Consider the following 22,625-nt stretch of genomic DNA (forward strand, 5'->3'; position numbering starts at 1 on the left):
TATTGACCGAAATATATTTTAATTCTAACTCTTGCACATAATTCTGGGGTAGCTTTATGGTGATTTTAGCTAAACAATTGTCCAAGCATGTGCATTCATAGTGATACAAATTAAAACTACTATGACTCTAAAGATCTTACAGGTGAGGACAAAGACTCTTAGCGAATACCCCTTTGGTATTCTAGACATGCTGGTAACAGTAAACTTTTGGTACCATGCAAGAGGTATATTCTTACCTGTCCCAGGGGCTGGATGTGGGTAGGCAGGGGCTTAAAGGCCTGATCTGGTGTTGGGAGGAGTCAACTGGGAACAGAGCATGTAGTTAGCATGTTTAAAGTTGCGGGTGACCTTGTTCACACATTGATTGACAGTTCTCACACTGCTTCCTGGCATTGGCCCCCTGGGAGGTTTCAAATCCCATGACTGGGCTGTAATTGAGTGTCAACAAACAGGCAGGCCTCCAACAGAGCAGACCTCTGAAGACGGCTGCATATCTCCAAATGGTGTGGATGGGCTTCTCACAACACTTCTATAAATCAGATTCAGTCTGAATGCTTTGAATAAGAGTGCTTTGCCGTCAAAGTTATTACAATTTCTTTTGATTCCTCAGTTGCGATATTGATATGAATCAGACACGTTCTTGAAATTATGTTCTTGCAAAATGTGGCTATCAATGGGGGTAGTATAGAAACATGACAGCATTATGACTTTAAGCACATTTGGGCTTTAAAGACACCCAGTGTCTCACAGTATCTATGTCAATGAGTTGATATTAAAGTGAAATATGAATTAGAGCATGAAAGGACCGCTTGAGTGTGGTATATCAATGTTTATGAAGCTTTGTGATGCTATGAATAATAATAAAAAAGGTGCATTCGTGTAAAGCACATAGTTGACATGTTAAGGCTTAGCTTGATGTCAGCCTGATGTCATGCATATCCATTGCATTGGCATTACTGATGGTTTACTTGAATATGTATTTATGATTGCACTAAGATGTAATGTTTCATACTAATTATTTGTTTTAAGAAGTTACATTCTTGTGATTCTTGTTTCGTATGAATATTTATTTTAATTTTGTTTTGTCCCTCTCTCAGCTCGATGACTGTGCTTTACAGTTGTCTCATAATGGCAGTTATCTGGACTTGGAGTCCACCTTGGCTGAGCAGAGAGATGAACTTGAAGGATTTCAGGAGGATGGAGGGTAAGCAACAGCATCTTCATTTCATTCTCTCATATGACTGTCTTCTTTGGAACAAAAAAACACACAACTTTTTTTATACAACTGTTAATGTCCAAAAATGACATAAAAAAGCACCATAAAAGTAGATTGTCATTAATCTGATTTGTGAACTGAATCAACAAGTGCATTAAAGGGGTCATGAACTGCATTTATTTATCATTTTATACTGTTCTTTGAGGTCTATTTATAATGTTAGCAAGATTTTACATCAAAAAACATCAGAATTTAGAAGTAATAGGCTATTTACTGTCCTGTTTTTGAGCCTCGCTGCAGTACGATCTGCTTTATAAGTGGGGCGCATTCAAGACTCTGAAGTCAATAGCCATTTCTGTGAGTGGCTAACAGTATTGCCTATTAAAGTAATAGAAGGACGTACTCTAATTATGTATCAAAAGATCAAGGGAAATTTTATTTCTTAGTTCATGACCCTTTTAAAAAGAAACTGCTCAAAAGTACGATTTGTTCACTAATCCAGTTGCATTGGCTCTTATGCTCACTATAGAGAGAACATTTTTCAGTGAATACTGACTTAGGGCCATATTTTAACGATCTAAATGCAAAATGTAAAGCGCACGGCGTAGGTGCACTCAGGAAGTGTCCAAATCACTTTTGCTATTTTAACGATGGAAAAACGGTCGGCGCGCCTGGACGCATGATCTAAACGGGTTGTCCCTATTCTCTTAATGAGTAATGGGTGTTTTTTGGGCATAACGTGCAATAAACCAATCAGAGTCTCATCTTCCATTCCCTGCCAGCTGCGCTCATGCCATGACGGATTTGCTATTTACACGGCGGAATTTGGCAAGCGCAAAGACAGAACGCGTCTCCAAGATAAAACGGAGCTGCTCGTGTGCAAGCAAATAGCTAATTCTGATATAAGTGATGACTATCCATTATGACATGTAGGCATTTATATATATATATATATATATATATATACAGTACAGACCAAAAGTTTGGAAATCATTATCACATGATCCTTTAGAAATCATTCTAATATGATGATTCATTATCAAAGTTGGAAACAGTTCTGCTGCTTAATATTTTTTCAGAACATGTGATACTTTTTTAGGATACTTTGATGAATAAAAAGTAAAAAAAAAAAAAAAAAAGCTATGTTTTTAAAATATAAATATTTTGTAATAACAATATACACTACTGGTCAGTAATTTGGGGTCAGTAATTTTTTTTTTGCTTTCTTCTTTTTAAATAAAATCAATACTTTTATTCAGCAAGGATGTGTTAAATTGATAAAAAGTGATAGTAAAGAAAATATATTACTAGAATATATATTATTAGAATTTTTTTTTATTTTGAATAAATGCTGTTCTTTTTAACCTTTTATTCATCAAATATATTAGACAGCAGAACTGTTTCCAACACTCATAATAAATCAGAATATTAGAATGATTTCTAAATGATCATGTGATAGACTGTGACGACTGGGTGAAGGAGGAGCTGGAAGCAAGTGCGAGTTGAACAATGTTTAATGAGACTATGAAGACAATACAAAACTGGAACACAAATAACGCTGGGAGGAAGGTACTGTCCAAGATGGTGGAGAGGAGTGATGAATCCGGAAGGCGGAGGTGAGAAGGCAGCAGGAGAGGGTGGCACAGGAACTGCGGGGAAGCGAGCCGAAGGTAAGTTGTGTTGCTTGATGGTGGTTGCGAAGAGTGGACGGGGTTCCGGGGGAAGACACGGACATCCAACGCAGAAACACACAAGAAGGACACGGGTTACAAACAGGAAACAACGCTCTCACGAACACAAGACGTTAGACAAGCCATTATATAGGGATGAGTAATGAGTGACAGCTGTTGCTGATGACAATTAACGGAGACGCCCACAAACTAATCAGTGCTGACGCGTAACACACAGACTTCACCCACAAAGTGCAAACCCAGAGATCACGGTTTACCAACCGTGACAGTATCCCCCCCCCTCTAAGAACGCCTCCTGGAGTTCCCAGAAGGGCCTACCTGCTGATTGTAATCATCAATAAGGGAGTGATCCAGTATGTCCCTAGCAGGTACCCAACTGCTCTCCTCCGGACTGTAACCTTCCCAGTCCACCAGGTACTGGAATCCTCGTTCCCTCCGTCTTGAGTCCAGAATACGATTAACCGAATAAGTCGGTTCCCGATCTACGAGACGCGGCGGCGGGGGAACCGGGGCAGGCGGATTAATACGTGAATAAAACACGGGTTTAATTTTGGACACATGGAAGGCGGGATGAATCCTCCTGTACGCCGGAGGTAGTTTGAGGCGGACTGTCACCGGACTAATGATTTGATAATGAAATTGAAGCCACACTTTTTGACCCACGACGTAAACGGGAGGCTTTGACCGGTGGCGATCGGCCTTGGCCTTAGTGCACTCCCTCACCCGGAGCAGAGTCTCGCATGCTCTGGTCCAGGTGCAGTGGCACCTCTGGACAAATGCGTGAGCAGAGGGGACCGTGACTTCAGATTCCAGACTAGGAAAAACTGGCGGCTGGTAACCTAAGCTGCACTGAAACGGAGAGAGGCCCGTGGCTGACAATGGTAACGAATTGTGAGCGTACTCCACCATAGAGAGTTGTTGGCTCCAGGAAGAAGGATTTTTGAAGACTAAACATCGCAACTTCCTCTCTAAATCTTGGTTGGCTCGCTCAGACTGCCCGTTACTCTGGGGATGATAACTCGAAGACAGGCTAACCGACGCTCCTAGCAACTTACAAAATTATTTCCAAAATTTGGATATAAATTGGGATCCCCTGACAGACACCACGTCTACCGGGAGGCCATGTAGCCGAAAGACGTGATCTAGGACAGTGACCGCTGTCTCCTTGGCTGTCGGTAATTTTGGGCAAGAGGATGAAATGTGCCACCTTCGAGAACCGGTCCACTACGGTCAAAACGACCATCATGCCATTAGAGGGCGGGAGGGCGGTAACAAAATCTAGTGCGATATGTGACCAGGGTCTCGAACGGACAGACAGCGGTTGAAGGAGCCCATCAGGAGGCTGGTTAGATGACTTACCACTGGCGCAAACCGAGCAAGCCAAAACAAAATTGTGGACATCACGAGCCATAAGTGGCCACCAGAATCGTTGTTTAACTAACCCCTTGGTTCGGCTTATCCCTGGATGACAAGCAACGTTAGAGCAGCGACCCCACCGAATGACTTCCGACCGTAACTCCTCCGGCACAAATAAATGATTCGGTGGGCAACCGGGCGGAGGCGTTACCCCTTCAAAGTCCGTCTCGACTCGACCTCCCATACGAGTGCTGAGACGACTAATTTCTCAGGTAAAATACACTCGGGAGACACCGGGCGGGAGGAGGGATCAAAAAGACGTCACAAAGAATCGGGTTTGACATTTTTGGAACCCGGGGCGGTACGATAGAGTAAAATCAAAACGACCGAAAAAAAGTGCCCACCGAGCCTGCCTGGAATTGAGTCTTTTGGCAGTTCTAATATACTCTAAGTTCTTATGATCGGTCCAAACAATGAAAGGTACCCCTGAACCTTCCAACCAGTGACGCCACTCCTCTAAAGCTAATTTGACGGCCAACAATTCTCTGTTACCAATGTCATAATTGCGTTCAGCAGGAGATAATCGATGGGAGAAAAACGCGCAGGGATGCATCTTATCGTCCGAGGCAGCACGTCGGGAAAGAACTGCTCCTACCCCCACCTCTGATGCGTCGACCTCCACCACGAACTGCCGTGTGGGATCAGGGGCTACAAGGATGGGAGCCAAAACAAAGCGGCTCTTGAGGTTGGTAAATGCAGTTTCGGCTGCATCCGACCACCTGAACGGAGTACTGGGGGAGGTCAAGGCCGTCAGAGGTGAGGCTAGTTGGCTGAAATTGCGAATGAAACTTTGATAGAAATTGGCGAACCCCAGAAACCGCTGTAGGGCCTTACGGGAATCTGGAGATGGCCAATCTATCACAGCCTTAACTTTGTCAGGATCCATACGTATTCCCTCGGACGAGACGATATACCCTAAGAAGGGGACAGACTGTGCATGGAATACGCATTTCTCCGCCTTGACAAAAAGCCCATTCTCAAGTAAACTTTGGAGCACTCATCTGACATGTTGAACGTGTTCCTGGAGAGATGAAGAAAAAATCTGTATGTCTTCCAGGTAAACATATATAAACTGATCTACCATGTCTCTCAAAACGTCATTAACGAGGGCTTGGAAAACCCCTGGCGAGTTGGAGAGCCCGAACGGCATCACCAAGTATTCAAAGTGCCCTCTAGGGGTATTAAAGGCAGTTTTCCATTCATCCCCTTTCCTGATGCGGACCAAATGATAAGTGTTTCTTAAATCCAATTTTGTGAATACGGATGCTCCCTGTAACCTCTCGAAAGCTGAAGACATCAACGGCAAAGGATAGGTGTTCTTTATCGTGATGTTGTTCAGCTCTCGGTAGTCAATACAAGGTCGCAGAGAACCATCCTTCTTACCCACAAAAAAGAATCCCGCCCCCACTGGAGAAGAGGAAGGACGGATGAACCTCGATGCCAAGGAATCAGAAATGTATTTCTTCATGGCCTCCCTCTCCGGAATAGAAAGAGAGTAAAGTTTGCCTTTAGGCGGAGACTTACCTGGCACTAAATCTTTCGCACAGTCGTAGGGACGATGCGTAGGAAGAGAAGCAGCACGGGACATACTGAACACCTCCTTCAGGTCAAAGTACTCTGCGGGCATGTTTGATAACACCATGTTCTCTTTCTGAAAGACAGAAACAGGCACAACAGGACAAGCAGAAACCAGACAAGACTCATGACACATTTCACTCCACAATGTGACAGTGTTGGAACCCCAATCCACTCGTGGATTATGTTTGATTAACCAGGGGTGACCTAAAACAATGGGAGCTACAGAGTCCATGGGGTAAAAGGATATGGTTTCACTGTGGTTGCCTGAGTAGAGTAGAGTGATGGGTTCAGTGTAGTGGGTGACGTGTGGCAGTTCCTGACCATTGAGTGCGGTGACATGGATGGGATGAGGCACAGGAAGGACCGGAATGTTCAAGTGACGTGCAATGAGAGAGTCAATGAAATTACCTTCGGCTCCAGAGTCCAGAAGGGCATGACAGTCGTGAGTGTGATTCTCCCACCGCAGTTTCACCGGAAGGAGAGTCGATGATGTTGTTGAGGACTTCCCGGCGGAGATCCCACCCGATAGTAGCCTCAAATTTACTACCGGGCTGGCTCTTTTACTGGGCAGGAATAGATGGAATGCTCCGAGCCACCGCAATATAAACACAGTCCTTGGGACCTCTGCCGCTCTCTCTCCCTCCGGGACAGCCGAGCTCTACCCACCTGCATGGGTTCGTGATCGTCGACGGGACGGACCATGTTCTCTCAACTCGAGAGGCCCCTTTCCGGAGAGATGGGATGGCATGTAGGACTGACTTGTCTACCCAGGCGGTTAATCCGAGCATCTACCCGAAGGGCCAGGTCGATTAGGCCATTGAGCGTTGGGGGCAGCTCGAGAAGGTAGATCTCATTCTGAACACGGTCGGCCAGCCCATGCAGGAATCGATCCCACTGCGCCGCCTCGTTCCACTGGCACGCGGCCGGCCGCGTCTCGATCGAAGACCCGTTTCATCTCATCGGAGAGGGGGCGTGGAACGAGGCGCAACACGGATGTTGATTTTCCCACACCACCGTCCCCTATAAGGCGGCTCTGCCAGACAGTAAAGTAAGTGCAAACACAACCTTGGACTCCTCTGTCACGAAGGTGCGGGGCTGTAATGCAAAGTGCATGGAACATTTGTTAAGGAAAGTCTTGCAAAAGTTTGGCTCACCGGAATAACTCTCTGGTGCCGGAAGTCGCGGCTCTGACCGGAAGTGGTCCCGGGAGGTCTCATGGGGACGGGCGGCGCAGGCGGTGCGGTGGGAGCAGTGGGAGAGTTGAGTTGGTGAATCTGCTGGGTGGTCCTCTCCTGCTGCTGATCCATGCGGTTGACACTGTGATGAATAAATTCCGATAGTGATGGGGTGCTCGCTGCTTCCATGGTTGGTGAGAGCGTTCTGTGATGACTGGGTGAAGGAGGAGCTGGAAGCAAGTGCGAGTTGAACAATGTTTAATGAGACTATGAAGACAATACTTAAGGAAGGGAGGAAGGTACTGTCCAAGATGGTGGAGAGGAGTGATGAATCCGGAAGGCGGAGGTGAGAAGGCAGCAGGAGAGGGTGGCACAGGAACTGCGGGGAAGCGAGCCGAAGGTAAGTTGTGTTGCTTGATGGTGGTTGCTAAGAGTGGACGGGGTTCTGGGGGAAGACACAGATATCAAACGCAGAAACACACAAGAAAGCAAGACACGGGTTACAAACAGGAAACAACGCTCTCACGAACACAAGACGTTAAACAAGCCATTATATAGGGATGAGTAATGAGTGACAGCTGTTGCTGATGACAATTAACGGAGACGCCCACAAACTAGGCTGGAGTAATGATGCAGAAAATTCAGCTTTGCATCACAGGAATAAATTATTTTTTTAAAGCATATTCAAATAAAAAACTATTATTTTAAGTTGTAATAATATTTCACAATATTATTGTTTTTTCTGTATTTTTGATCAAATAAATGCAGGCTTGATGAGCAGAAGAAACTTCTTTCAAAAACATTAAAAATAGTAATGTTTCCAAACTTTTGGTCTGTACTGTATATATATATATATATTTAGCCTACAAAAACAATCTTATGCATTGCAATGATGTTTGTGTGCTGCTGTGCATCCCTGTGTTTAATAAGCAGCGTGTACGCTCTTTAAATAACAAAGAAAAAACATTGCGCCAGACTTTAGACCAGTTTGAGCTGGTCTATGGCGAAGTCTATTTTCAGCTCCTTAAAATAGTATTGCGTTAGCAACGTGCCTGAACACACCTCTTTTTTTAGACCAGCACGCCCATGGGCGCAAAAATGAGCGCAAATGCATTTGCTGATTAAACGACGTGGCACTGGACGGGAAAATGCGAAGGGTGCCGGACTGAAACTAGCAAACACTCTTGTGCTGCGCCTTGCGTCGCATTGCGCCAGGTGTATTATTGGGCCCTAAAAAAAAATCGTTTTTTTTTTTGTTTTTTTTGCAGCTTAAGAGCTGCCTGATGATTTCATGGTTTTATGTCGTGGGAAGTCGTGGCCTAATGGTTAGAGAGTCGGACTCCCAATCGAAAGGTTGTGAGTTCGAGTCCCGGGCTGGCAGGAAGTGTGGGTGGGGGGAGTGCATGTACAGTTCTCTCTCCACCTTCAATACCACGACTTAGGTGCCCTTGAGCAAGGCATTGAACCCCCAACTGCTCCCCGGGCGCCGCAGCATAAATGGCTGCCCACTGCTCCGGGTGTGTGCTCACAGTGTGTGTGTGTGTTCACTGCTCTGTGTGTGTGCATTTCGGATGGGTTAAATGCAGAGCACAAATTCTGAGTATGGGTCACCATACTTGGCTGAATGTCACGTCACTTTCACTTTCATGTTCTATGAGAAAAATAATAATAAATACAGCAATTTGGTGTGGAAAGACATGAGGGTGAATAAATAGTTATACTGATTTTCACTTTTGGCTAAATTATTCCTGTAATCATTTCCATGTTCGGAATTCCAAACTGTCAAAAACCAAATGAAGACTTCAGATCCTAAAGCCTCCAAGTGCCATCTGCAATTTTCTTCTAAAATTAGCAGCTTTATCAGGCTCCTATCTTTAGGTTCAGTAATTTTTTTATTTAATTTTTTTATTATTTTACGGCAATGTATAGGTTCTTCTTTAGGCCATTAATGTGAATTAACTGAGCACTAATAGTCTGACAAAATGCAAATTTTAGACGAAAGACGGCACTTAAAAGCTTTTGCATCTGAACTGTTCAAATAAACAAGCCACTTAAGCCTCACTCTTTAATAAAGACAAAGTTTAATATTACAGTAATATATGTTTACTTAATACTAATACTTACTTTTTCAGTTTGGATCACTAAGCCTGGATTTCAATTCATTTCTGAAGATAAAATATCTCCATCATTTCTCCTGCTCTCCCTCCATTCACACTCAGAAAATTCTTGCTTTGCTTGTAGATCAGAAGGTCAAATGATGGATAAATTACTCACATCTAACTAAAAACCTTTATTGACTTTGAAGAGGTTAAAATGGTTAGAAGGTAAAGGTTGAAGGCGTTGGCTTGATTCTCAATAGCCTCTGGGGGACTATTTTCTTAATACCCAAATTTCAGTCTGTATTCACATCTTGTTACATTGGAGGCAACTATAAGCACAATCCTGTCAAGTGCATTCCATAAAACATCCATCTAAAGCTATCAGAAAGACCTTAAAATCTCACAGCACATGTTCTTTTATCTTCCGCACATACCACAGACATTATATGACAGGCTTCTATTCAGCCAGCCTTTAAAATACCTGACTGGTTGGCAAAGGCACAGATGATGTCATCCTCTGGTCTTAAGAAAGCTGGCAAGATTCAGAGTTAATTGTCTTGTTGAGCAAAGTCCAAGAGTAGATGCTTCTTTTAAAATTAATAATGGTTTAAAACACTATTCCTAGTGTCCAACACTTTACTTCTTGCAATGTTGTTTCTTGTAATTTTGACTTTGTAACTCACAATGCTACTTTCATATCTCACAGTTGACTTTATTTCCCATAACTGCAACTTTATTTCTTGCAATGTGACTTTATATCTCACAATTGTGACTTTTTCTCGTAATTGTTGGGTTGAGCCAATTTGAGCCAACTTGGGTTGAGCCAATAGATGATTGCTGATAGACATCACGATGTTGCCGCAGCATCGTGACCCCCCCCCCCTTTCTGAATGCACGATCACTTTTTAGTTTCACCATCACTTTCGAGATTCGCGATCGCACTCACTCTATTTATACTATACTATTTATACTAAGATTATATGTATGTCAGTGGTACTGAGGATCTGTAAATCATTCGCTATAGTCATCATTCATTTTGATCTTCATTAACTGTCTACACTGGACACTACAAAGCGACCATTAAAAATATCATTTGAAATTTGTGTCAGCACATCATAAATAGAACGCGGCAGCAATTAATTGTCAGGGAATTGTGGTGTCATGCCACACTGCATCTAGTGTAGACAGCATCACTGATTATACTGAGTTCTATTGACAGATCTATATGAATTAAATTGTAGATCTGTGGTTCTATATTATTTTGTGATGTTGCACCATGCCACGCCGCTTGCATCCGATGTAGACACGTTGTTAGAAATCATTAGTTGTTTTCCCTTATAAGAATTCACGCTTCGGGCACACCCCCTAACCCAGTGGTTCTCAACCTTTTTTTTCCAGTGGGCCGCACTATGGTCCAATACAAGTCTCGCGGGCCGCACGCATATAATTTACATATTACGTCACCAATACAAACCAACCTGATTTATAATATTATAGCCTAAATATTATGATATCTAATCTATTACATTCATTGAAATAAATAAATAATTCTACTCCCCATAAATAAAGCACCTGATGCTGTCGGGAGCTAACCAATTATGTGAGATTCAGCTCGAAAGGAGTAACAGCACAAAGAAGTTGCGATTGTAAAGCCTGTGTTAAACTTTCCGGATGAGCAATCCGGATGCAGACACGGCCAGCGCGGACGCAGACTTCAATTTATACTTCTGAATGCGCAGGCTGATGGTTCGCTCTGCAACAAACATGTTAACAAACAATTGGCCAGAATTATTGCACATCGCTTTCTTTATATTCATTTATTGACGGATTGCACAGGTTCGAGTAGCAATGAGCTTCTTCACACTGCCTGCACATGTGCAATTGTGCTTTTGAAGCTTACTGTCCACACGCACCTGTACGCGCTGTCGTCTGCTCAGAGCCTCAGCACACTCTCCGATGACGATTTTTACATCATGCCTACCTAGCGGTCCATAGCGGAGGCTTTAAGATGCAGTCTGTAAGATGCGCACGGGAGCATGACCCTGACACACAATATTGCAGAAAATGTGTGTTCACAAATGTAGCCTATGTTGATCCAAATATGGAAAGCACTTTCGAATTTAATAATATGAGGTACTCTCCAGAGATGTTTTGCCACATTTCTTCAATTAAGGATTGCTACGTAGTATATGGTGTTATTTGCCTGAAATTCTTCAAGTAAGTTGCGGGGCAAACCGAAAATCCAGCACTTCTCCTTCACTACTGATACTGCGACTATTCTTGTTTGTACGTGTTCATTCGCTGGCATTTTTCACATTTCTTTTTTTCTCCCTTAAAAACGAATTTGTCCATTCTGATGCTCAATTTTACCTTAACTAATGGCTGTTAATGACTATTTGAATTGAATTCTGCCAAAGTGCGTGCTTGTATGTGTTCGTTAAATGCGTAATGTAGTCTGCTCATGTCTGAAAATAATATATGAAAAACTAAATAATTTCACATAAAAACCTTAGGATATAGCTTATATTTCATTAGGAGCCTACATTTTTTAATAAATGTAAAAAATAAAATTAATTGTAAAACTGAAAGTTTTTTTATTTTATTTTTATTCTGCATATGGCGGGCCGCATATGAATTCGTGACGGGCCACATGCGGCCAGCGGGCCGCGGGTTGAGAACCACTGCCCTAACCCCACACCCACTCCAACCCCCTCAGCTCGCCCCCAACCCTGCCAATGTCATCGTCCATTGCGATGTTTCACTGTTGACATCATCCGATGGCAAATTTGTAGACATCACCTGATCTCAAAATGTGAATTTAGATATCGCAGTTGTGATTTTGTTTGTTGAGATTGTGATTTTATAACTCTTAATTATACTTTATTGTAATTGTGAGTTTTCAGTTCAATTCAGTTCAGTTCAAGTTTATTTGTAAAGCACTTTTTATGATACAAATCGGTTCAAAGCAACTTTACAGATAATTAAGTTTCTGCAATGTATTTAGTAGTAGCTTATCAGTGGTGACTGTCAGTTTATATACATATGGCAGAAATTTATGGAACAATCAATTAAAGACGTAATCAAACAGACGATGAACACTATTAACAGCAATTATTATATGGTGCAATCAAACTTATAGCAAAATTTGGTAGTTCTATATGTTGTTTCAGGGTTGGCATCATCTGAGATCCTCTGAGGGGATCATCATCTGTTCATAGGTGTTCTGCAGGAAAAATATATTGAAATCCCTATAGCGGTTATGAATAAAGAGTAGATTTAAATGCTTTTGTTAATTCAACGTGACTAATAAACACATTACTATGACAATATATGGTTTATCTGAGTTCGTATTATTATCATTTTTATTATAATAACGTATATACTAATGCAATGCTAATCGACATATACTTTCAAAGCTTGGAATACTATGAAATATTGAAATATGAAACAGCATTTACTACACAGTGCCGTAGTTCATTAAAAAGCTACGCAAACAGCTTTCATAATAGCAGAACGATTTCTTCGATTTAATAATCGCATCATTAAATCGTCTGCAATTATGAAAGCGATTTGGCATAGCTTGACAGTGAACTATGGCTATGTGTAGTAAATGCTGCTCCATCTGAAAGCACTTGATGGAGATTTACTACTGATTTACAGAATCGGCTTTACTGATGTGCATGACAATCGCATTCGATTAATAGGGCTGCCCTAATTGTCGGGTCTCGGGGCTAATCACCTGTCTTTTTGGTGTGGGTGTGTGTGTGTTGGGATGGTTTGACAGCTCACCGCGTCTGTCTGTTTGTGTTTTCCCCGCCTCCCTTGTTTCCCCGTTGTTAACCGTAATTGCTCGCCACCTGTTCTCTATGTCCTTCTTATTTTTTCCCCTTTATTATTCCCTGTGTTTCTCTGTCTATTGTCAGACTGTTGTTATTCGTACCAATAGCTCCGATCATCTAGCAGCTCTTTGTACTCACCCGGTCGTGTCTTGTCCTCAGGCTCCAGTGTGTTTAGCTGATTTCTCTGCCCTAGTTCTTACAAGCCCAGAGTTTCTAGTAGCATCTGCTGTTCATCCTGTCACTGCGAGTGAAACCTGTGAAACGTGACTCATCTGCTGTTCATCCTGTCACTGCGAGTGAAACCTGCGAAACGTGACTCATCTGCTGTTCATCCTGTCACTGCGAGAGAAACCTGTGAAACGTGACTCATCTGCTGTTCATCCTGTCACTGCGAGTGAAACCTGTGAAACGTGACTCATCTTCTCTGTCTCCGCTTTGTGAATAAAGCCTTGAGTTTACCCGCATCTGAATCCAGCCTGCTTTCCCCTGACAGAACAGTCTGACCATATTATGGATTCAGCGGGATCTGATCCGCTTCGCTCAACAGGGAGTGTTGATCGGGCAGCATGCCACCCAGCTCAACACCACCGCGCTGGATGTGGAAGTTCTCAGTGCCCGAGTCTCCGAACTCCTCACATGGGTGGACGATCTTCAGCGAGAGGCAACGAGCCGGGGGCCCGTTCCTCACACACCGGTATGTCACACGAGTCCGAACCCCATGCCAACAATCCGCCGGTCCACGATGGCGTTCCTAACGCCTGTCAAGCGTTTCTCTCCCAATGCTCGCTGGTGTTTTCTCTGCAGCCCCGGCGTTACGCAAATGAAGAGACCAAGGTGGCTTACGTCCTTACACTCCTCTCGGGCCGTGCCCGCGAATGGGGAATCGCCGTTTGGAGATCGCGGGCTCCCTGTTGTGCCACCTTCGCGGATTTCAGTTTAGAGATGGCCAAATTGTTTGATCGCTCTGCTCAGGGTGACGAGGCGGCGGCCCAGTTATCACGACTGTCTCAGGGGAGGAGCTCCGTCACTGACTATGCTATCCAGTTCCAGACTTTAGCTGCGGCATGCGGCTGGAATGAGAGCGCGCTGCGCGCTCGTTTTCTTGAGGGGTTGGATTTTGCCATTTCGGATGGACTCGCGGCCATAGAGCTCCCGCGGGAATTGGATAGGCTCATTAGTCTCGCGCTCCGCATTGAGGGTCGTCTCAGCCGGCGCCGCAAACAACGGCAAACACCCACCCCGTGGCGCCACCTAGAGTCCTCTTCAGTCAGTTCAGCCAGCCGACAGCCCTTGGAGGAGGAGCCCATGCAGTTGGGTCGTCTACGGCTTACACCACGGCAGAAGCAGGAGCGTCTGTCGTCAGGGGCGTGTCTATACTGCGGCAAGGGAGGCCACTTCGCCCTTCAGTGCCCATTAAAGGGCCAGGGTCCACCAGTGAGGCGGAGAGTCCTGGTGGGCACGGTTCTCAGCTCAAGCTCTCCTGCAACACGCACTCAGCTGCCGTTCCAACTCTCCTTCCAGAGTCATTCTCACACGGGACTCGCCCTTGTGGACTCAGGGGCTGAGGGGAACTTCCTTGATGCTGCCTCTGCTCAACGTTGGAAGATCCCGCTTGTTCCTTTGGTTAGTCCCGTTTCAGCATGGTCATTAGCTGGCCGTTCCCTTACCACCATCACCCACGTCACTCCCAAGATAGACCTCCATATTGCTGGCAGTCATCATGAGCGGATTGAACTGTTTATTATTGATTCCCCTATGGCTCCTTTAGTTCTGGGACACCCATGGTTGCACAAGCACAATCCCCACATTGATTGGGTCAGTAATTCTGTTTTAGCCTGGAGTCAGTCTTGTCACGTGTCATGTTTGGGTGCTGCTTTTTGTCCTGTCTCTGTGTCTTGTGTTCCTCAGGAGGATCCCTCTGACCTGACTGGTGTTCCGGCGGAGTACCATGATCTTCGGGCGGTTTTCAGTAAGGCCTGGGCCACCTCGCTACCTCCGCATCGCCCTTACGACTGTGCCATTGATCTCCTTCCGGGCTCTTCTCCGCCTAAGGGTCGTTTATATTCCCTTTCAGGTCCTGAGAGAGAGGCCATGGACAAGTACATACGTGAGTCACTTCAGGCTGGGCTCATCCGCCATTCCTCCTCTCCCGCTGGTGCAGGGTTTTTCTTTGTTCAGAAGAAGGACGGCTCCCTGCGCCCTTGTATTGATTACAGAGGTTTGAATGACATTACTATCAAGAACAGGTACCCCCTACCTTTAATGTCTTCTGCTTTTGAATTATTACAGGGAGCTCGGGTCTTCACCAAGTTAGACCTGCGCAACGCCTACCACTTGGTGCGCATTCGGGAGGGGGATGAGTGGAAGACGGCATTTAACACCCCTTCGGGACACTACGAGTACTTGGTTCTTCCGTTTGGTCTGACCAATGCTCCAGCCGTTTTCCAGGGACTCGTCAACAGCGTGTTGGGTGACATGATTAATCAATTTCTCTTTGTGTATTTGGATGATATTTTGATTTTTTCTTCTTCTCTCCAATTACACACCCAGCATGTCAGACGGGTTCTCCAGTGGTTACTAGAGAACCAGTTGTTTGTCAAGGCGGAGAAGTGCGAATTCCACGCTGAGTCTGTTATGTTCCTTGGCCATATTATTTCTACGGAGGGGATCAAGCCTGATCCCGCTAAGATTGAAGCTGTTGCCCAGTGGCCGGTCCCTGACTCCCGGAAGGCTCTGCAGCGTTTCCTGGGCTTTGCCAACTTCTACCGGCGTTACATCCGGAATTTTGGTCAGATCGCTGCACCGCTGACAGCCTTAACCTCCACTAAGGTGTCCTTCAGGTGGAACCGGGAAGCGCAGGTAGCCTTTGACATTTTAAAGTCCCGTTTTGTCTCTGCACCTTTTCTGATGGTTCCAGATCCGGAGGCCCAGTTCATTGTCGAGGTTGATGCTTCGGACGTTGGGGTTGGCGCAGTTCTATCTCAGCGTTCCCTCCATGATGGGAAGGTTCATCCTTGTGCATTCTTCTCTCGTCGTCTCAGCCCTGCAGAACGTAACTATGACATCTGCAACAGAGAACTGCTGGCGGTACGATTGGCCTTGGGTGAGTGGCGTCATTGGTTGGAGGGGTCAGCGCAGCCCTTCTTGGTCTGGACGGATCACAAGAACCTAGAGTACATCCGTTCGGCCAAGAGGCTGAGCTCGCGTCAGGCCCGCTGGGCGCTCTTCTTTGCCAGATTCAACTTCACCCTCTCGTACTGGCCGGGATCTAAAAACACCAAGCCTGATGCCCTCTCTCGCCTGTTTGGTGCTCCGGGGGGGGGGGGAGTTTGCGGCCGAGGCCATCCTTCCTGAGGGGGTGGTGGTCGGGGCTCTTTCGTGGGGTATTGAGCAGCGAGTTGAGGAGGCCGGTCGAGGGGTGCAGGTGCCGGGAGAGTGTCCGGCGGGCAGGTTGCCGGTGCCGGCTGCGATGCGCTCTGAGGTCCTTGAGTGGGGTCACTCATCCAGGTTAGTCTGCCATCCAGGTATTCGGAGAACGTTGCCTGCCATCCAACAGCGTTTTTGGTGGCCTACTATGGCCGCAGATGTTAGACAGTTTGTGTTGGCCTGCCCCACATGTGCCCAAAGTAAGCCTGTCAATCGCCCTCCTGATGGTCTACTGCATCCTCTCCCTATCCCTTCCCGTCCTTGGTCACACATTGCCCTTGATTTCGTCTCTGGGCTTCCTCCGTCGAAGGGAAACACTGTAGTTCTCACGGTGGTGGATCGCTTTACCAAAGCGGTTCATTTTAATCCCCTGCCCAAGCTACCCTCCGCCCGGGAGACCGCCCAACTGGTGGTGGATCACGTCTCCCGTCTCCACGGGTTACCGGTGGATGTGGTTTCAGATAGGGGTCCCCAGTTCGTCTCCCGGTTCTGGAGGGAATTTTGTAGACAGATTGGGGCCTCTGCTAGTCTGTCATCTGGTTTTCATCCTCAGACCAATGGGCAGTGTGAGCGGGCCAACCAGGATCTAGGAAGAATGCTCCGCTGTCTAGCATCCAACAATCCGAGTTCCTGGTGTCAGCAGCTCTCCTGGGTAGAATACGCCCATAGCACCCTTCCTGCGGCCGCGTCAGGTATGTCCCCTTTTGAGTGTGCTGTTGGTTATAATCCACCTCTGTTCCCATCACAGGAACCCGACGCAGCGGTTCCATCCGCCCTGGCTTTCGTCCAGCGCTGCCGTCGCACCTGGGAGAGAGTCAGGAGGATTTTGGTCCAAGCCTCTGACAGAACCAAGGCTGCAGCTGATCGTTGCTGGTCCTCTTCTCCTACCTATGTGTGTGGTCAACGGGTTTGGCTCTCTACCAAGGTTCTGCCTCTCCGGGCGCCTTCTCGTAAGCTGGCACCCAGATTCATTGGGCCTTTCCGCATCACCAAGGTGGTTAGTCCGGTGGCGATCAGGCTCAAGCTCCCTCCTACTCTTGGTCGGGTTTACCCGGTGTTTCATGTTTCCAGGGTCAAGCCTGTGTTCTCTTCCCCCCTTAATCCTGCTTGCAGTCGCCCCACCCCCCACCCCCTCGTCTTGTGGATGGATCTCCTTCCTATACGTTTAAGAGATTACTCGATGAGCGGCGCCGCGGCAAGGGGTTTCAGTATCTTGTGGACTGGGAGGGGTATGGTCCAGAAGAGAGGTGTTGGGTGCCGTCCCGGGACATTCTGGACCGCTCGTTGATTGAGGACTTCCGGCGGCATCGAGGTAGGCCCCTTCCTAGAGCGCCAGGTGACGCTCCTGGGAGGGGGTGGTACTGTCGGGTCTCGGAGCTAATCACCTGTCTTTTTGGTGTGGGTGTGTGTGTGTTGGGATGGTTTGACAGCTCACCGCGTCTGCCTGTTTGTGTTTTCCCCGCCTCCCTTGTTTCCCCGTTGTTAACCGTAATTGCTCGCCACCTGTTCTCTATGTCCTTCTAATTTTTTCCCCTTTATTATTCCCTGTGTTTCTCTGTCTATTGTCAGACTGTTGTTATTCGTACCGATAGCTCCGATAATCTAGCAGCTCTTTGTACTCACCCGGTCGTGTCTTGTCCTCAGGCTCCAGTGTGTTTAGCTGATTTCTCTGCCCTAGTTCTTACAAGCCCAGAGTTCCTAGTAGCATCTGCTGTTCATCCTGTCACTGCGTGTGAAACCTGTGAAACGTGACTCATCTGCTGTTCATCCTGTCACTGCGAGTGAAACCTGTGAAACGTGACTCATCTGCTGTTCATCTGCTTTATGCTTTGTGAATAAAGCCTTGAGTTTACCCGCATCTGAATCCAGCCTGCTTTCCCCTGACACTAATGTGTAGGCAGGTTTTGCAAAATTTTATTTCCACTGGATTGGGCATTAAATTCAAAATATAGTTGAAGACATAGCGAGTGAATGGATGTTTTTTGCATGAGTGAAAGGCTGAATGGCCACATCTTTTGGTCTCTGAGAGATGAATGGTTGCGCCAACTGGCATGCTGTTTCTCTCTTCTCGTGTTCATGACCCCCCACCTTCCCCCTCCCAAGAGGGTATCAAGGGTGTGCATTATTAGACCAATGCAGAGTGTCTAGGTTGGCTGTGGAGTGCAGGAATGGAGGACTACATTACTGTTAATAACAGGTAATTCAGCACAGTGGGCTTTTATGGCCTGGATAGGCTGGAGTTCACAGCCCCCTCCATTTACTGCAGTTGTGCTTTATTACGGGGTCTAAAAACCTTGGCCAAAGTACATGATTAAAACCTAACCCATTTCTCCTACTTCTATTTTTTGTGGTTTTCTATCTTGCTACATGTGATGTGTCTGACCTACATTTCGTCAATTGCTGAAAACGCAAAAAAGTAGGCTAATTGGCTCAAGTAATAATTTGAGATCCTTTTGTCGCTGCCTCATTGTTTCTTCTGTATCTTCTTACTGTTTACATTAGGCCTGGAATGAATTATCAAGCTCTTCTTGATTCTCAAAGTATTCATTTTTCCCCCCTTTTTGCATTCAGTTTTTTTTTAACTGAGACCAACAGTTATAAAAACTGAAATAGTACATTTATTATATTGCTTTGATGCACATTGTTGAATAACATCATCATATACAAATGACTCATGTTTTTTATCTCGATGTGGAACCTGGAGGCCTGTGATGGGATTCCAAAGGGACAATAAGAAATGGATATAGATTACAAGTTTCATTCCATAGGTACCTCAGTTATATGAAGTAACTTTGGGCTCTGATTGAGGAATGATCCTCTAATGGCTCATTTTGTAAGGTGGATATCTATATGTCACAGTGGATTAATCATCCTAATCATTACCACACCATGTAGAAAAATCTGTTGGAGCTTGACATAGGACCTCAAATTTAATCTCACATTGTTAGTACGGACCCTCAGCTTTGGCAAACTACCAAAAAAATTTCTCTCTTACACCAGGGCTCAAAAGTAAGGATCGATTTTGTGGACAATTTAGATTTTTACTTGTCTTATTGGCCCCCTAACACAAATTATAACTATATTATAAAATATTTACATGTTACATTTTTCAGAAAAAAACAAAACAAAAAAAAACAACAACAACAACAACTAGACCTACATGTGTGGGGCAGTCATGACCTAATGGTTAGAGAGTTGGACTTGTAATCCGAAGGTTGCAGGTTTGAGTCTCAGGTCTGGCAGGAATTGTTGGTGGAGGGAGTGAATGACCAGCACTCTCTTCCACCTTCAATACCACGATTGAGGTGAGACCCTTGAACAATGCACTGAACCCCCAACTGCTCCCTGGGTGCCACAGCAATATGGCTGCCCACTGCTCCGGGTGTGTGTTCACTACTGTACACTTGGATGGGTTTAATGCAGAGCACAGATTTCGAATATGGGTCACCATACTTGGCCACACTTCACTTCTCTTCACTTCACACGTGTATATCTTTGCCATACAGACATTAAAAATATATCTATAAAAAGTGAAATGTCTACTTTCAAATGAACCAATTCAAATGGAAAACAAATATTCTTAGATTATGTAATCCATATGAAACATGCATACAGGTGCATCCACGGCTGCAGAGATGACGAGTCAGTATCACCGAATTCATCTCTTAAACTGAAAACAAAGAGAGCACTTGTTTATCAGTGAATTATTAAAATGTTAATGCAGTCTCCTTACTGTTTTCCCCTGACACATTCATAATCATAGCTTCTGCAGTGCAGAAGCTTTATGCATGTGGTTGAGTCCCTTATTAGGCTTTGTAGGCTATTTAAGGCTCATTATAATGATTTAAATGGTTTATTATTAAATATTGTGGTAATATATAACACTTACTGGCCAATTTATTAGGTACACCTTACTAGTACCGGGTAGGACCCTCTTTTGCCTTCAGAACTGCCTTAATTCTTCATGGCATAGCTTCAACAAGGTGTTGGAAACATTACTCAGAGATTTTGGTCCATATTGACATGATAGCATCACGCAGTTACTACAGATTTGTCGACTGCATATCCATGAAGCAAATCTCCCATTTTATCACATCCCAAAACTGCTCTATTGGATTGAGATCTGGTGACTGCAGAGGCCATTTGAGAAAAGTGAATTTATTGTCCTGCTCAAGAAACCAGTCTAAGATGATTTGAGCTTTGTGACATGGTGGATTATAAAGCGATGGACATGGTCAGCAACAATACTCAGGTAGGCTGTGGCATTTAAACTATGCTCAATTCGTACTAAGGGGCCCCAAGTGTGACAAGAAAATATCCCCCAGACCAATACACCACCATCGGCAGCCTGAACCGTTGAGGAAGGCAGGATGGATCCATGCTTTCATGTTCTTTACGCAAAATTCTGACCCTACCATCTGAATGTCATAGTAGAAATTGAGACTCATCAGACCAAGCAAAATTTTTCCAATCTTCTATTGTCCAATTTTGGTGAGCCCGTGTAAATTGTAGCCTCCGTTTCCTGTTCTTAGCTAACAGGAGCGGCACCCAGTGTGGTCTTCTGCTGTTGTAGCCCATCTGCTTCAGGGTTCGACATGTTATGCATTCAGAGATGGTATTCTGCATACCTTGGTTGTAACGAGTGGTTATTTGAGTTACTGTTACCTTTCTATTATCTCTAACCAGTCTGCCCATTCTCCTCTGATCTCTGACATCAACAAGGCATTTTCGTCCACACAACTGCCACTCACTGGATATTTTCTCATTTTAGGACCATTCTCTGTAAACCCTAGTGATGATTATGTGTGAAAATCCCTGTAGATCAGCAGTTTTTGAAATACTCGGACCAGCCCGTCTGGCACCAACAACCATTCCACATTAAAAAAAATAACTTAAATCCCCTTTCTTCCCCTATAATGTTGCAACGTTTTTACTTTAAAATTCCATGTTTAATTTAATGTTACTTGCTCTTTCTTTGTAATTATTTGTGAAATTAACTAGCAATTTCTGAGTGAAAATTGTCTAAAGTAAAATGACTAAAACTGGAATAAAAACAATTAATAATAATAAAAATGGGAGAAGCACATAATTACTTAAACTGAAATCAAACCATTATATACTATAGTAGTATATAAACAATACTACAATGTCTACAAGACATAAAAAAGTACAAATTCTGACAGATGACTCAAAACTCTCACATCACTGGCTCACTTTTACTCCCTATTACCTACTATTCTCTCTCTGTTCTCTTTCCCTGTCATCTATATTTTTATTGAACTTGTTTTTTTTTGTTTGTTTTTTTCTGGGCAATGTGCCGGAGGAGCTGTCGTTGAGCTCGGTAAAGCCTCTGGCACTGGAGAAACACCTAGTTCTTTTAATGGGAACACAACTATTTATGCAGATTACATGGATAGAGGGGTAGGAGGCTGCTCAGCTGGGCTGCTGGATTTTATTTTTAAATTTGCTGAAGTAAATGGCAAGCAGAGGAGCTGTGGTTGAAAGTGTGGAAACAGTGAGGTGCCATTCTTGATCTCTGTTTTTAGAGAGTCTTATGAATAGATTGACTGGTGATAGTACTTCAGCGGTTTTTTATATATTTTGGATGCTTCCAGCTAAACACAGTTCTCTTACGAGAGTTCTCTCGTACTGCGTCTTAGCTAAGACGCTACGGGAAAAGTCTCTTTTCACGAAATACTGAAGCAAAAAATTATCCTTAATTTTGAATTTTTGTAAAGTGCATTTGCAGCAGTACACAGCCATAGGCGAGATGGCTTGCTCGCTCATTGGCTGCTCTGCAGCAAGTGCACAGCCTATCGAGCGCAGGCTGATGCAATATCAGACCAATTAGGACACTTCGCGCCCATCACGCCACTTCCCGCCGAAACGGGTGTGGCCCAACCCTATAAAAGGAGCTCGAAAAGGCTGACTCACCTGATTTTTCATCTCTTCAGCGAAGCTCATGCATCGCTGGATCACGGAGGAAGCAAGCGCCGTCTGAGAAGCATCTCAGCGGGACGAGCCATTCTGAAGAGCCATTCTTCCACTGCCGTTCCTGCTGTGCTGTCCGGCGCCTATATCCTTTATATATATATCCTTGTGTGTGTTCGCCCTGTGACGCACACTCATAAAAGAGCTGCGTCTTTTTAGAGATGCCCTCGTGCGGTTCGTGCAGAGCCCCGCTC

General features: G+C 44.9%; 1 protein-coding gene across 2 annotated transcripts in view; it reads left to right on the plus strand.

The window, feature by feature from the left end:
• Window positions 1-22,625, plus strand: part of LOC132102859 (FH1/FH2 domain-containing protein 3-like) — a 233,467-nt gene that overhangs the window by 14,865 nt on the left and 195,977 nt on the right. For both annotated transcript variants that reach the window (XM_059507550.1, XM_059507551.1), the window contains exon 2: window positions 1,098-1,204. In XM_059507550.1, the coding sequence (XP_059363533.1) occupies window positions 1,098-1,204 (107 nt within the window). The remainder of the gene's footprint in view (window positions 1-1,097; window positions 1,205-22,625) is intronic.

This window comes from Carassius carassius, chromosome 24, assembly GCF_963082965.1.
Source record: "Carassius carassius chromosome 24, fCarCar2.1, whole genome shotgun sequence".
NCBI classification, from domain to species: Eukaryota; Metazoa; Chordata; class Actinopteri; order Cypriniformes; family Cyprinidae; genus Carassius; species Carassius carassius.